Source organism: Pygocentrus nattereri, chromosome 3 (assembly GCF_015220715.1).
Source record: "Pygocentrus nattereri isolate fPygNat1 chromosome 3, fPygNat1.pri, whole genome shotgun sequence".
NCBI classification, from domain to species: domain Eukaryota; kingdom Metazoa; phylum Chordata; class Actinopteri; order Characiformes; family Serrasalmidae; genus Pygocentrus; species Pygocentrus nattereri.
In genome coordinates this window covers 48,287,169-48,302,241 of record NC_051213.1, presented here as the reverse complement: position 1 = coordinate 48,302,241, position 15,073 = coordinate 48,287,169, and the positions used below count along the sequence as shown (strand labels likewise).

The following is a 15,073-nucleotide window of genomic DNA, read 5'->3' as shown; positions in this document are numbered from 1 at the left end:
AAGGTGGATGACTTCAAATATCTTGGGTCAACCATCCAGAGCAATGAACAGTGTAGAAAAGAGGTGAAGAAGAGGGTGCAGGCAGGATGGAGTGGGTGGAGACGGATGTCAGGGCTGATGTGTGACAGAAGGATAGCAGCAAGAGTGAAAGGGAAGGTTTACAAGACAGCAGTGCGTCCTGCTATGATGTTTGGTTTGGAGACTGTGGCTCTGTCTAAAAGACAGGAGGCTGAGCTGGAGGTGGCGGAGATGAAGATGCTGAGATTTTCATTGGGAGTGACAAGGATGGACAAGATTAGAAATGAGCAGATCAGAGGGACAGTGAAGGTGGAGCAGTTTGGAGATAAAGCCAGAGAGGCCAGGTTGAGATGGTTTGGACATGTGTTGAGGAGGAATAGTGGATATATTGGTCAAAGAATGTTGGAGATGGAGCTGCCGGGTAGAAGAAGAAGAGGTAGACCTCAGAGAAGGTTTATGGATGTAGTGAAGGTGGACATGGAGATGGTTGGTGTGAAAGTAGAGGAGGCAGTGGATAGGGCAAGATGGAGGCAGATGATCCGCTGTGGCGACCCCTAAAGGGAGCAGCTGAAAGAAGAAGAAGAAGAAGAAATATCTTGTAGATGTTCTGTTGATACGTTACTTACAGTAAATAGATGTTGTTAATATGTTACTTACATTACACAAATCCTAACCCTCACCCTGGCCCTAATCCTAACCCTCACCCTGGCCCTAGTCCTATGTTTTTGACATGTTACGACAGTGGCAAGGAAAAACTCCCTAAGAGCAAGAGGAAGAAACACTGAGAGGAACCAAGACTCGAAAGGGGAACCCGTCCTCCTCTGGTCGACGCTGGGTAGTAAACAACATTAGTATAAAATATTAGAATACAAAAATGGGGAAACAGGTCGAGCAGTGGTTAACTAGATAACTTGAGTTTTGCAGCAGCAGCAGCGCCAGGAGGGTCATTTCAGGCAGGTGAGGTGCATATCAGCCAACAGAGATGGAGCTCTGGTGACTGTAGCAGCTCTGGTGCCTCACGTAGCGAATCAGGGAGACGTTGCTCAGGGGCCCAAATAGAGGGAGGGAGGGAGTGAGAGAGGGAGGGAGTGAGAGAGTGAGAAATTGATTAACAGGACAGGTCCGTTTATGAAGAGATATTAGTGAGTTAATAGTGCAACAACTGATATTAGCAGTAAAAATAAAGTGTCACCCATAATTTAAATAATTTTATTAGTTAAAGTATTTAATATTGACTTAAGGTCAAATGATTTGACTACATGGTCTAACTACTTTAGGTGGTAGCCAAATTAACTGCCAGTTACATTGGAATCTTTAAAATGTGTATAGTGGTGTGTACTCTCCACACGTATCTCACTCTTGGTGATCTTGGTTAACTAAACATCAGAACTCCAACTCATTCCATATCACCTAATTTCACAGTTCTTACGGGAAACATCAGGAAATTCCACAGAAAATTAAAGGACCCTGAAATGATTAAATGCATCCATTTTCCAGAAGCCCATTAAGGACCCTTTAAAGTGACTGTGTGGCCAACTTTATATTTCCCTTTAACTTTCAACCTCATGCTTTGTCCTTGGCTAAAGGTGACCCAGACCTACAGCCATTAGTGGAACAACACAGTGTCCAATAGCATGGATTCCTCTAAAAGTCCACAAGCCATACAAGATAGTCTGTGTATCGCAAAGTAGCTACAAACTGGTATGTATGCGACAAAAGCTGTTTAAACTCAGGGACGTCTACACTGCGGGGAGATTACGACCTGGTTGTTACTTCAGATAAAGCATACTGGTCACGTACAGTGTAGAGCTTACGATAGTATTGTGAGCTACATTAACAGGAGGACTGGGACACCTTCGGTGACACATTGACTTTGGTTGCAGCTGTTCCACAGTACCTACAAGCCCAAAACAAAATCAGTGTCAGAGTTCTTCCTTGCACCATTCAAGTCAGTGTCGGCTGCAGCAAATGCTCAGCTTTCCGAAAACTGTGTAGGGTTTATTTTCATTTATTTTCTGTCAGCTGAGGCTCTCGGTAACAAGCACAACGCTGTAAATATGTGTCTGATAGTGCATCTCTGTTGGGTTGGAGTCAGGTTTAGCAGTGACGTTCGGGCCTGGTAGGGCCAGGTCTCAAAATCGCAGGTTTGGGTTGGACTCAGGATAATTTCATATTTACGGAAATTGTAGCTGTAGTGTTTTAGCAGTACAAAGAAATATTGAGTGATTCATTAAAAAGTTGTCTGTAATAATGTAATAGCTGTGGTGAAATGATTCCAGTGTGTTTTGGTGCTTTTTCAAATATTTTTATTAGTACTGCGATAATACCAGCAATCATTTTGATCACAGAGATCTTGATAGGAATTTATTTACCATCCTATCTAATCTCTTTCTGTCTTTCTCTCTGCTTGTAGGGCTCTTCAGGAAGGCGTTGCTCCAGTGAAACAATGCTGCAAGGGCTTCTGCATCGACATCCTGAAGCGGCTGGCCAGGATCGTGGGCTTCACCTATGACCTCTACCTGGTGACCAACGGAAAACACGGGAAGAAGATCGACGGCGTGTGGAACGGCATGGTGGGGGAGGTAAAGCTGCCCTTCCTCTTTGCAGCACTCTTTGTTATATTGACCGATACAGTATTGAAGTTCCACAAATGTACTGGCATCAGCAGAATTCCCTTCAATAAAGTACTGATATCATCTCTTTAAATTTCTATAAGAAAAATATGTAGGTGCTATTTTGATCAAAAAGCAGCTACACTGACGTAAGAGGGCGCTAGTTTAAGAGGTCATGTTACTGGCCTGTTTGAATGTGGACTGGTCATTAATAAATCGCTTGTTTTATAGTTACATTATTTAAACATTTATTACATTTTCTGTTAAATTGAATTTAAGAAGTGTCATACTCACATTTGACGCCTGACAGTCATATCAGCCTTTTTAACAGAAACTACTAAAATAGTCCATTTAAATCATGTAAAATGATATTGTGGGATATTATCAGTGATCTCCCTACAATCAGTGTTGTATCGGTGACACAGTCTTCATATCACTCATAATCTAATTTGCTGTATTCCACTCGATGCCTGTCCTTCCCACTCTGCTGATGAGAGAGAGTTTGTAATGGGATGTGCTGCTCACTCAGCGATATCCATGGCAAGGCTGTGCTCCTGCATGTGTGAATAAAGGCATTAAGCAGAAGGGAGCGTACTGATTAAAGCCAGGCTGCAGTTCCCTTCGGTATTAGCACTCCTGATGATCAAACAGTAGGGATTATGGGATGGAGGAGCACCTGATGCTGGATCTTTTGGTGTGAGGCTGCAGCACAGGAGCATGTGGATGTTCAGAGAGAGAGAGAGAGTGTGTGTGTGTGTGTGTGTGTGTGTGTGTGTGTGTGTGTGTGTGTGTGTGTGTGTGTGTGTGTGTGTGTGTGTGTGTGTTTTTTTATCACATTGTCAATAAAGTAAAAAATAAATACCAACATTGGTTTTGCTTTACTTGCTTTATTTGTTTTCGAAACAAAGCAGTGGAGACTAGCGATGCACCAAAATGAAAACCAAAACCGGAATTCATGACTTCCATCCGAAAACTAAATAAAAGTGTTTTTTTTTTAATGCTTTGAATAAATGTACTAAACATATGAACTACAAGTTATTAAAGACAATAGAATGTTCTTAAGAGAAACATATAAACAAAACTGAGTGAAAAAAAGCAATTTACACAAATTAAATAATACATTTTTTACAGTATGCAGGATACAGAATGTGCCATGAAATCCAGCGTCCTCAGTAAATGAGAACGGTTGATCATTCAAGGCATTGAATTCTATTTTTTGTTTTAGTTATAAATTTAGATAATTTTGCACTTTGGCACAGTATTTTAACAATGACAATAGTTTGTGATTTTTTTCATCATTTCTGAAATAGAAAATATCCATGTGGACAAACCCCATATTTTATTGATGGACTGAGAATGCTGGTGGATTGGCTTGTGGTATGCTGGACAAACTGGGAGTACTGGCGCATTGGTTTGTGATATGTAAGATTTATGTTCATGTTTATGAACAGAGGCCTACAGATCAGCATAGTAAAGGAGCTCATCTGTGATCCTGAGTTTAAAGCCAGTTTTTATTCAACTTAAACTTGGAACTAAGTTGTAAATAAATCTGAAACTGAAACTTTGCTTGTGTGTAAAAAGTGATTTCAGAGCCACTCGGTTCTCCCTGATGGAAACTGTTTACCTTCAGTGTTTTGTGTTTCTGATCATTTTAATAGACGTCAGCGTCACTAATTAATGACGTTCTATTAAAAGACTGGTTTACCAAGAGAGACGCTGGAGGACTTTCACCTGAAATGAGTTCATGAAGCCAGTCTGGTTATAAAAATGATAACAGGACATCAGAGCCAGAATTACTCTTTTAGTACTTTTACTTTATACTTAAGTCCATTTGAAGGTAAATACTTTAGTACTGTTACTCAAGTGGAGGTCTAAAGGGAGGAACTTCTACTTTTACTGGAGGAATATTTTACCCTGGGTGTCTGGACTTTAACTCCAGTACATAGTTTGTGTACTTTGTCCACCACTGGCTGGTGGATCGGTTTGTGATATGTAGGGTAGACTGGGAATGATGGTGGACTGGCTTGTGGTATATAGGATAGACTGGGAATGCTGGTGGATCGAAATGCGTTGTGTTGGATAGACTGGGAATGCTGGTGGATTGGCTGGTTGTATGTTTGACGGGTTGGTGATGCTGAAGGATTAGTTTATGGTATGTAGGATAGACTGGGAATGCTGTTGGATTGGTTTGTGGTGTGTAGGACACACTTAGACTGGTAGGGCTAAGTTGTAGGGATGAAAGGTAAAATGGGATTGGGCCTTAATCTGCTGCTGTTCCAACTGTTTGAATGTGTGTGTGCTAAATGGTGCAGGAAAGCGATGAACACAAGTGTTTTTATTTGTCATTTTTATCATCAAGATTATTTAAGTTTGACACTTTGTTGTATTGTAGTTTTTCTCTTTCGGCTGAGAACCGAAAGTGGCACTTTTGACCATTTTTTGACTGAAGTATTTTGGTTGATAACATTTCAGGCCATCTGTGGTGAAAACCGCTGTAGATTTATGTCAGGATATCTAATTTCATTAATATTTTTAAAGTACAAAATCTGACTGTGTTCTAAAACCGGCCTTCAGGCCCTGCAGACAGTCCTTATTTTTGCAACACATGCAGGAAAAATGAAGCAGTCGCTGTATTGGAAAAAAATTATTTTACTGTACATTATATTACTAGTGCGCATGAACCTGTGGACGGACAATATATTTCCAGAAGTATTGGCTCGTCTACCTTCACACGCATATGAACGATATCCTAGTCTTAATCCATAGGATTTAATTTGATGTCGGCCCACCCTTTGCAGCTATAACAGCTTCAACTCTGGGAGGGCTGTCCACAAGGGTGAGGAGTGTTTATGGGAATTTTTGACCGTTCTTCCAGAAGCGCATTTGTGAGGTCAGACACTGATGTTGGATGTGAAGGCCTGGCTCACAGTCACCGCTCTAATTCATCCCAAAGGTCTCTGCAGAAAGTTGGCGACCTCTGCGCACAATGCGCCTCAGCATCCGCTGACTCCGCTCTGTCATGTTACGTGGCCAAGCACCTCGTGGCTGAGCTGCTGTCATTCACTTTGTTATAATCCCACTGACAGTGGACTGTGGAATATTTAGTAGTGAGGAAATTTCACGACTGGACTTGCTGCACAGGTGGCGTCCGATCACGGTACCACGCTGGAATTCACTGAGCTCCTGAGAGCGACCCATTCTTTCACTAATGTCTGTAGAAGCAGTCTGCAGGCCTAGGGGCTCGGCTTTATACACCTGTGGCCATGGAAGAGACTGGAACACCTGAATTCAGTGATGTGGATGGGGGAGTGAATACTTTTGGACATATAGTGTATGTGTTGATGGAGTAAATCTGTAACCCTACAAAGAATCTCTACAATTATGAATCTCTAAGAAACAATTTATTAGGCCATGTTAGGGTAAAGCCAAATACCAGACATTCCTTTTTGTCTGCTTGCAAAAACAAAGTGGACTCCTTCAGTGCAGGGGACCAAACATTGGGATTTGAAACGTTACTCAAACATCCCTGACTCAGACATTTGGACAAAAACTGAGAAGGCTGACATTATTGTGTTTTGCAGTATTTGTAAGTCTCATCCACTGTGATTATTTATGGCCTATTCATAATTGAATATTATTACTATTATAATATTCTTGAATATAATTATAAGTGATTATAGTTGATACTTTCATTCCATAATTGATGCAGTTGATTTGCCACCTTCAGATAAAAGCATCATGATCCATTAATGCACTCACACACTCCTGCGATGTGTGTGCATTGCTGGTTTGAATTCCGTGCGCTGTCAGTGGGAATCTCTGGCACTCTTGAAATGTTCTGCATATTGAGATGCGTTACAGCTGAATGCAGGTAGGTGGGTGATGCATTTGTGAAGGATGTAGACTATAGATTATAAAGGAACATCTCATAAACTACAGTCAAAAACAATGAAGACGGATTCTGAAAATTAAATGTACACACACAAAAAAAAAAAACAGCATCGGATTGGATTAAAACCGCAAGGAAAGCTAGTCGTCTATTTTCAGATCATTCCAGAGCACATCCTAATTACTGTAGTGCTCCTGTCTGTGTCTTCGTGTCATTTTTACTATGGAGATGCAATTTCAGATCTTTCCTGTGCAATAATAGGGGTGTAATAATACATCTTAACATGTTGTATCAGATTGCAGGCTCTGGAAAAAATGACTTCCTGTTTACCTCGAATACAGATGAGCAAAGTACACTTCACCAAAGTGCATATTAACTTGTGCCTAGCACGTTAGATCGTGGCTAGTACATCAGCTCGGGTAGAACATATTAGCCCATATTGCACGTGAATTCAGATCTAATTAATGACCTCGCTGTCTTGTAAGCTTGTGGCCAACTTGTTAGCTCTGGGCTGGCCTGTTTAGCTCATGACTGTGTTGAAATATCCACTTATCACCCTTATCTGTCAGTGGAACTAATGGAAACAGTGCAATTTGGTATTGTTTAGCTGGGGTAATATTACCTTGACCATGTTTAATTGTGTTTAATTTGACTTTGATTTTTGCCACATTATAAAGCGCAGCTTTAGTTCAGTTTAGTTTTTTTTGTTTAGTGTTTTTATGCTGCTAAGAACCCCTTTTGAATGGATCCTGCAAAACTCCACTGTGCCATGTTTTGAATATTGTACTTATAAGACCCAGCCACACTTGCCTTTGCCAGCAAAGTGTTGTGAACATAATTCCATTGATTTTGATGGAAATTGCTGCGATGAACAATTTTATGTCACAATAATTCCAAATATATTTCGTATGCGTGAACTTTGGTGACTTTCACAAAAGAATTTACTTTCTGAACCAATAGTACAGCTACTTTGGCTGTGTTGATGTCGGGGCTTCACAGCGCAGAGTTTCAAAAATGTTAAACATGCTCAATGCAGAAGAGAGACTGTATGACATGGTCAGTAAGGACACTATAATATGATCTTTAATCTTACAGTTTTAATGTTTTTTAGATGACTTTACCAGCTTGCTAACTGCAATGTTAGCTCGTTAGCTAACTGCAGCTGCACGCAAGTCACGCAACCATGCCTGTTATCTGCACTTTTTTGGGACAAAGTGTGCAGCTTTATGTTCTGATCAATTTTTTTTCCTTTTCTATTTTTATCTGTTGATGGTCAGTGAGTTAGCTAGCTTGCTGACTGCGTCCTCACTCATTTTGTAAGGTGGCATGAACTTCAAATGTCTGCTGTCCATCCTGATAACCCGGAATTCTGAGCTGAACTGAAAATGGAAGCATTAACGCATTAAACTCCCTTATTGTTGCCTTATCGAACGAGATGAGGACGTTTCTGAATCAGTTCACCCCACATAAATATATGTATATTTCACTGTGAAGCAAAGTCTGCTGCATGACACGAAACCATGCGGCACACATTCTACACAGACGTCGTCCCTGCAGAGGTCTTTATACAGCTAGACAGGACTGTGTTGTGGATTTAGCAGTAAAACAAATTTCTCACAAGAAAGACGTAAACATTCCATAGTCAAGGCTGAGTGGTTTCATCATGACAGCACAAGAGAATTTTTTCCTGCACTTGACATCGTTGTGTAGGAATCAAAAGGAAAAGCTTTAATAATTCAGGCTGAATGTGCTTTTGATCTGTATATGAATCAAAACACTATTGTTCAAAAGTCTGAAATCAGTGTCTTCAGTAATATACACCTAGTTTTGGTAGCAGATAAATATATTAAATGATTCCAATCTGCTCATCCTGTACAACTTCACAGGCTTCAGACACGTCATATGAATATGAATGTATGAATGTAATATGAAAGTATGAATGTTAAATGTTTCCAAAATGAGGAAGAGAGCTGGAGAAGATTCTAAATGGACTGAAAGGCTGTAGAATGAAGAATGAAGTTCTAAAAAAACGAATATCCAGAATGAAGTTTTAATAAAATAAATGTGCATGAAGAAGGTATCATTAATAGCCATAATGATGCAGTAATTTTAATAGCGATAATTAATAGCGATAACGTTATGTAAAGTTATAACAAAATTGTTATAAACCTGAGTGTCTCATATTTCAAAAACAGTGATCAAGTGTTTTTTTTTCTTCATCAAATAAGGCAGATAACTTGATAACGTGGGTAAAATACTACTTCTAATTGATGTATATTACTTTCAGTAATAATAATAATAATTCTAATAAGCGGGCCAGAGGCATTTTTGATGCTTAAAAGTAAGGAGACAATAAATTGTCCTTTTCTGGCTCTTACAGGAGAAAAAACTACTTTACTTTTAATGGAAGTCAATGGAACCAGACTTTTTTTCCAGGTTTGGGCCATTTCTTTTAGTCCATTCATCATGAAATTTACACACAATGTAAAGAACAACTGCTATTCTGACAACAGCGATATGCTGTATATGAAAAAGAAAAAGTGAGATCAACAAACTGAAGCAAAGTAATATGAGAAGTCTAAGATATATATACACTCATCAGGCATGCCATTAAAACCACCTCCGTATCTGCACTCATTGCCCATTTTATAAGCTCCACTGACCACTTTGTAGTCCTACAATTACAGACTGTAGTCCTTCTGTTTCTCTGCATAGTTTGTTTCCCTGTTCTTCAGTGGGCAGGACCTTCACAGAGCAGATATGATTAAGGTGGTGGATCATTCTCAGCCCTCACTGACACTGATGTGGTGGTGTGTTAATGTGTGCTGTGCTGGTGCGTGTGGATCAGACAGCAGTGCTGTGAGTCGGCACATATAAAAGATAAACTTATTCACCTCGATTTTACACCAAACGGGGTTCTAGAGCATTACAGCATCTCGAGACATGCAGCCATGTCAACATTGTAAAGGGAAGAAAAGCTTTGTAGTTGCTTTCAAACACTGTATTTGGGTTCGGTGACTCAGGCCCATCCTGCAGCATCTGTCGCAGTTTCCTGGGATTTGCGGGAGCAGATCAGCGCACCGTTGAAATTCAGAAGTTTGCTTGCATTATCTCATCTTCTGATGAGGAAGTTCTGACTGAATTCAAAGTGGGAACAGTTAGAGGGCTGGAGCCAGAGGTCTTACTTGAAGGAGACCACCAATTCGCTCCAAGAGAAACTCAAGGGGAAGATTGAGGTGCTGCGACTTATAGGGTTTAAGCATGGGGAGTGTCCAAGTACCTGTCACGTCTGGTGCTCACTGTTGATTAGTTCTCCTTCTGGATGGGAGGTGATATTACAATTTCACCGTGCCCATGCAGGCCTGTCCTGTGACACCTCTGGAGATAAATGATGCAACTGGTGTGTCGTACTACTTTCAAAATCATCCCGATGTGTCATTATAAGACAGAACGTCTTCTCCATTACAGAAGTAAACCTTGCAGGGAGGGGGCAGCACATTTTTTAGGCTTATAACTTGGATCAGTGCAGCTGCTATCTGCTATCAGAGTCAGCAAGCTGTGGCCAGAAATCCTACAACTGTTACAATAAAAACTACAATTAAAAAAAACATTGTATACGGATTGAAATCCATTGGATGGACGTCCACATGATGTTACTGGTTCATATTATTTTGCCCTGCCCACTGGTGCAAGGTGGTGTGGAGTAAGACCTCTTAAACTCTGCAGTTTTATTTGCTTGTGTGCTCTGCCATGGGCAAGATGAGCTGTTCTGTCATTTGTTACAAACATGACAACAGAGCTCTGATTGGTCAGTCTGATTTTTAACGCTATGATATAAAAAAAATAACGCAGCGCTGCGGTCTGTCAGATACAGGCTTGATGCGAAAGACAAAGATCAGAATTGGTTATTAACAGTCGGTGTGTGTTTGTGCGAGTGTCTGAGTTTAGTGATGGTAGGAATGCTTGTTTTATTTTATATTTATTTTATTCTCTCCATGTGAATGTCAGTCTGATACTGTGCACTGTGACCTCCTGTAACCAAAACCAAATTCCTTGTAGGCGTAAGCAAACCTGGCCAGTGAAGCTTGATTCTGATTCAGATTTCTTTTCATCTGTAAAGGTTTGCCCCCTGGCCTTTGCGGTGGTCTCAGTGTTCAGTCTCCGAGCTCCAGCAGTATGAGTCAGTGGTGGGCTGCCGAATGAGACCGAGTTGGATAATCATTGCTTGTGTGATTTTGTTGTCCCTCAATATTTAACCCATGTTGGCGCCCATGTAAAGCTGCGAGGGAAATCTTTACACTGTTTGATGAATCTGCACTGTGGAGTGTGAATGTGTGTGTGAGAGATGCCGTGTGTTGTTGTGTGATGTAACACCGAGGCTGTGAAGTGTCGTGCTTAATGGCTGGATTCTCTGCCTGTCTCTGCTCGCCCCCAAGACTACACAGCGCACCCCTTTTAACGCGGCGCCCACGAGCGCGAAGGATGCCTCGCACTTCCACGCACACCTCATTCTTATACCAGTTTCAGAACCGTCTCTCTGATATGCCCACACTTGTTGTGCGCGTGTATGTCTGAGTGTGTCTGTTGTTTTGAGAGATAGACCCCGCTGTGGCGCTCACACCCCCCCCAGGGGAGGCCCGCTGGAGACGGTTGCTAGGGAATCGGAGCAGCTCTTTTCTCCGTCTGCCTCTTTTTCCATTTCCTCTCTTACTTTATCTATATTCTTCACTTTCTGTTTTCTCTCCCCCTCTCTCTGTCTTCTCTCGCTTTCTTCCCTTCCTCCCATCTCACCCCCTTTCTGTCTCTTTCTCCACTTCTCTATTTCCCCTTTGGCTCTTATTAAGGATCACACCATTGCTCCGTCACTTCTTCCGTCGCCGTTAGTCCTTTTTCTTCATGGGCTGATCCTCAGCCAGTCAGCTGTCAGCACAGGGCCCTCTGCACTGGGCGAACGGTTATTCTCTCAGGCCAGCCCCCCCGCCACCCCCCTCCCTAAAGGCCTCCAAACTGTAGCCCCCTCATTCCAACGGCTTCATCAGCAGTGCTCCCCTAGTTTGGGCTTGTGTTAGAGAGACCTTTCCTCTCAGTTAATGTTAATGACTGACACGCTCCACCTTTAAACCACCACTCACAAGTTTGTAATTAATGCATTTTAAAAAAAGCACCATATGGACAAAAGTATTGGGACACCTACAGGAGCTTTTATGAATCCCATTCTAAATCCATAGGCATTAATATGGAGTTGGTCCCCCTTTGCAGCTCTTCTGTGAAGCCAATGAATGGGAATTGTTGCCCATTCATACAGAAGAGCATTTGTGAGGTCAGACACAGATGTTGGACGAGAGGGCCTGGCTCACAATCTCTGCTCTAATTCATCCCAAAGGTGGATGGGGTTGAGGTCAAGTTCTACCAAACTCACAGAGCCACGACTTTATGGACCTTGCTTTGAGCACATTTTTCATATTATTTTATGTTTTTTTCACCCCCAACATGTTAAATTCAGGAAATAAGTAGAAATTGTGTATATTTGGAGAAAAAAATATCATTTTTACATCCCCAGTAGAGGACGTGTTCACTTATTTTCACTTAGAAAAGCAATAGAACATGTCATGTCAGGACCAAGGGTGTCCAAACTTTTGCAAACAACTGCAAGAGTGAGGATTGGAAGCCAGAAAACACTGACTGTTCCATAAGGTATCAAATCTGACAAATTCTACTGAAAAATCATTGCAGCTCTAGAATGAAATTTTAATCAAATTAAAATCTAAAATGTGATGTATTTCAAAAGTGCTGATCACATCTTGACCTCAATAAAGATTTATTATAAATAGATCATTTCAATATATTATTTATCACTTAATGTCTCATTGTTGTTCCCAAAATTCCCAAAAACATACTAGTTATAATTGTAAAAAAAATTGAATGGTAGAGTAAAGGAAGGAGTCTACTCTCCCCAACACACACACACACACAAAATGTTTGTTTCTGTGAATTGTGGGGACATTACGTAGACTTCCATTCATTTCCTGCAGACTTACCCAAACCTTAACCATAAATACCACAAGCCTAACCCTAAACTTAACCTTACCCTAACCTTAAAGCATCTTCACCTTCAAACATAATGATCTACGTTGAGGGGACCAGCTTGTGGTTCCCACAAGGAAGAAAAGTCCTCACAGCGTCAGTGTGTAAACAGCTTTTGGTCCCACAATGTGGCATAAACCCGGCACACACACACACACATCCACTCTGAATTCGCTGCAGCATTTGAGCTGTCACAGAAGCTTTGGAGGAGCTTCTAACGTGGGTGATTTAACATAGCTGCTCACTCCTGCTCCATCACGCGCAGACGGCACACGGCCGTGAAGAAAAGAGAGCGATCAAAGAAAAAAGTGCATTGTGATGGAAAAGACGTGGGCTTTCTTAACGTTTGGGGACGGCTTCCTCCGCACATTCGGCAGAGCCGTTTGAATGGTTGGGAATCTGCAGTGTGTGTTTTGCAGCAGCTGTTTGCAAACACCCAGGAGTCAGCTTGTGATCGCTACAGCCAGGTGTGTTATATTAAGACTAGAATAAACTGTAGAGTCCGGGTGCAGTCGGAGGGGCTGTAAGTACACAAATGTACAAACACTCACCCGCCAATAGCAAACGTATCTTGAGGCTCGGAATCGTGTGATTACTCACTGAGTCAGGAATGTGCTACAGAGCTGCTTCTATAGACTTGGCACAAGTCAAAAGTTTGGACACACCTCGTTGAATGTTTCACAATCTTAAAAGGGCCCGAATTTCCTCGTTTTTTTGGTGTGTGAAGTAATGTGTGAAGATGTAAAATTGTAGTGTTGACCCCCCCAAGTCCATACGGCCCATATATAGAAACTATTTTGAATTCAATATTTGTCACAAACTCATTTTCTTATGTCCACACATTCATCCTCAAGTTATAAGAAGTGTTTTAGATCTTAGTTTGAAAACCAATAAGAGCAGAGTTTATTGCTGCTGTCGGAACAAAACCTCGTATCTCCAAAATGGTAATTATACAGGAGAAGGAAAAAACATACCTTACTTTTAATGTAATTCAGTGGAACCAGACTTTTTTCCAAGTACTTCTGGGTCTTTTCTGTTGGTATATTCATCATGAAATTTACAAACAATGTATAGGACAACTATCAAACATCTATATGTAAGGTATAGGGTACTTTCTAATTATGTCAAAAACTGAAAAACAACAAAAAATGGAGATACAAGGTTTTGCTCTCTCTCTCTCTCTCTCTCTCTCTCTCTCTCACACACACACACACACACACACAAATGCGTGTGTGTGTGTGTTTATAGGCCATGGTTTGGTATATAAAACCACACATGTTATAAGTGGACCTCTTTTCTTACTACTGTCCTCAGTAGCTATTTTCTAGAGGTCCCTCTGTTTTTGCACTTTTTGTTTCTATTCAGTAACATTGATGGAAAATATTTTGATGGAAATGTGTATGAAGCAAACCGATGCTGAGATTTTCGTTGGGAGTGACAAGGATGGACAAGATTAGAAATGAGCAGATCAGAGGGACGGTGAAGGTGGAGCAGTTTGGAGATAAAGCCAGAGAGGCCAGGTTGAGATGGTTTGGACATGTGTTGAGGAGGAATAGTGGAGATATTAGTCAAAGAATGCTGGAGATGGAGCTGCCGGGTAGAAGGAGAAGAGGTAGACCTCAGAGAAGGTTTATGGATGTAGTGAAGGTGGACATGGAGATGGTTGGTGTAAAAGTAGAGGAGGCAGTGGATAGGGCAAGATGGAGGCAGATGATCCGCTGTGGCGACCCCTAAAGGGAGCAGCCGAAAGAAGAAGAAGAAGAAGAAGAAAGAAGAAGAAGAAGAAGAAGAAGAAGTGTATGAAGCAAACTGGATTTTCATCTTCATAGATGATCAGACAAGTCAGTGTTTTAAAGTGTTTTGTGTTTAAAGGCTGTTTTCTTATTGTGTCAGCTGTGCTGGATTGTTTGATATAAGAAAGCTGGAGTCATCCAGTTTATCTCAGGATGGCTGTCTTTGTGGAGAGGTGTGAATTGTATTTCACAGTAGGAGGGTCTCACCCCTCGTTGCTCAATAGCGTCAGTGTCACATCAGAAAACTTAAAACATGAGTTGTGGATAAAAAACATTTTATTTAAATTTATTAATTAAAGATATCAATTTCCTTTCTTCCAGCAAAATAGCCACTAGGGGGCCTGCAGTAAAAGGCTTACAGTTAAATGCTTTCAACTTATTTGTAAAGATCTTTTGGACAGTAACCCAGCACCACCATTTGTCCTTTGAAGTCTTTCAAATCAAATATTTTTGCTTTTTAAGACTTTCAGTCCATTTGTTTTGTGACTTTCCTTCTACGTTTTATGAAAAGAAATGGTCCAGAATCACTTGGCTGAGGCATCAAACTGGTGATAGGGAGGACAGGGAGCTGCACCACTCAGGATTCTGCAAAACAAAATTATTAAATGAAAAAATATTTTCTTGAAACCCCCCAGCAAGTTTATTTCTCAGCTACCGCAGTGCACAGCATATGCGTA

The 15,073-nt window shown here is 41.1% G+C and overlaps 1 protein-coding gene across 1 annotated transcript in view; it reads left to right on the top strand.

Moving 5' to 3' along the window:
- LOC108437450 (glutamate receptor ionotropic, NMDA 2D) overlaps positions 1-15,073 on the top strand; it is a 113,132-nt gene that overhangs the window by 71,370 nt on the left and 26,689 nt on the right. The window contains exon 8 of the mRNA XM_037537187.1: positions 2,432-2,600. Within this exon, the coding sequence (XP_037393084.1) occupies positions 2,432-2,600 (169 nt within the window). The remainder of the gene's footprint in view (positions 1-2,431; positions 2,601-15,073) is intronic.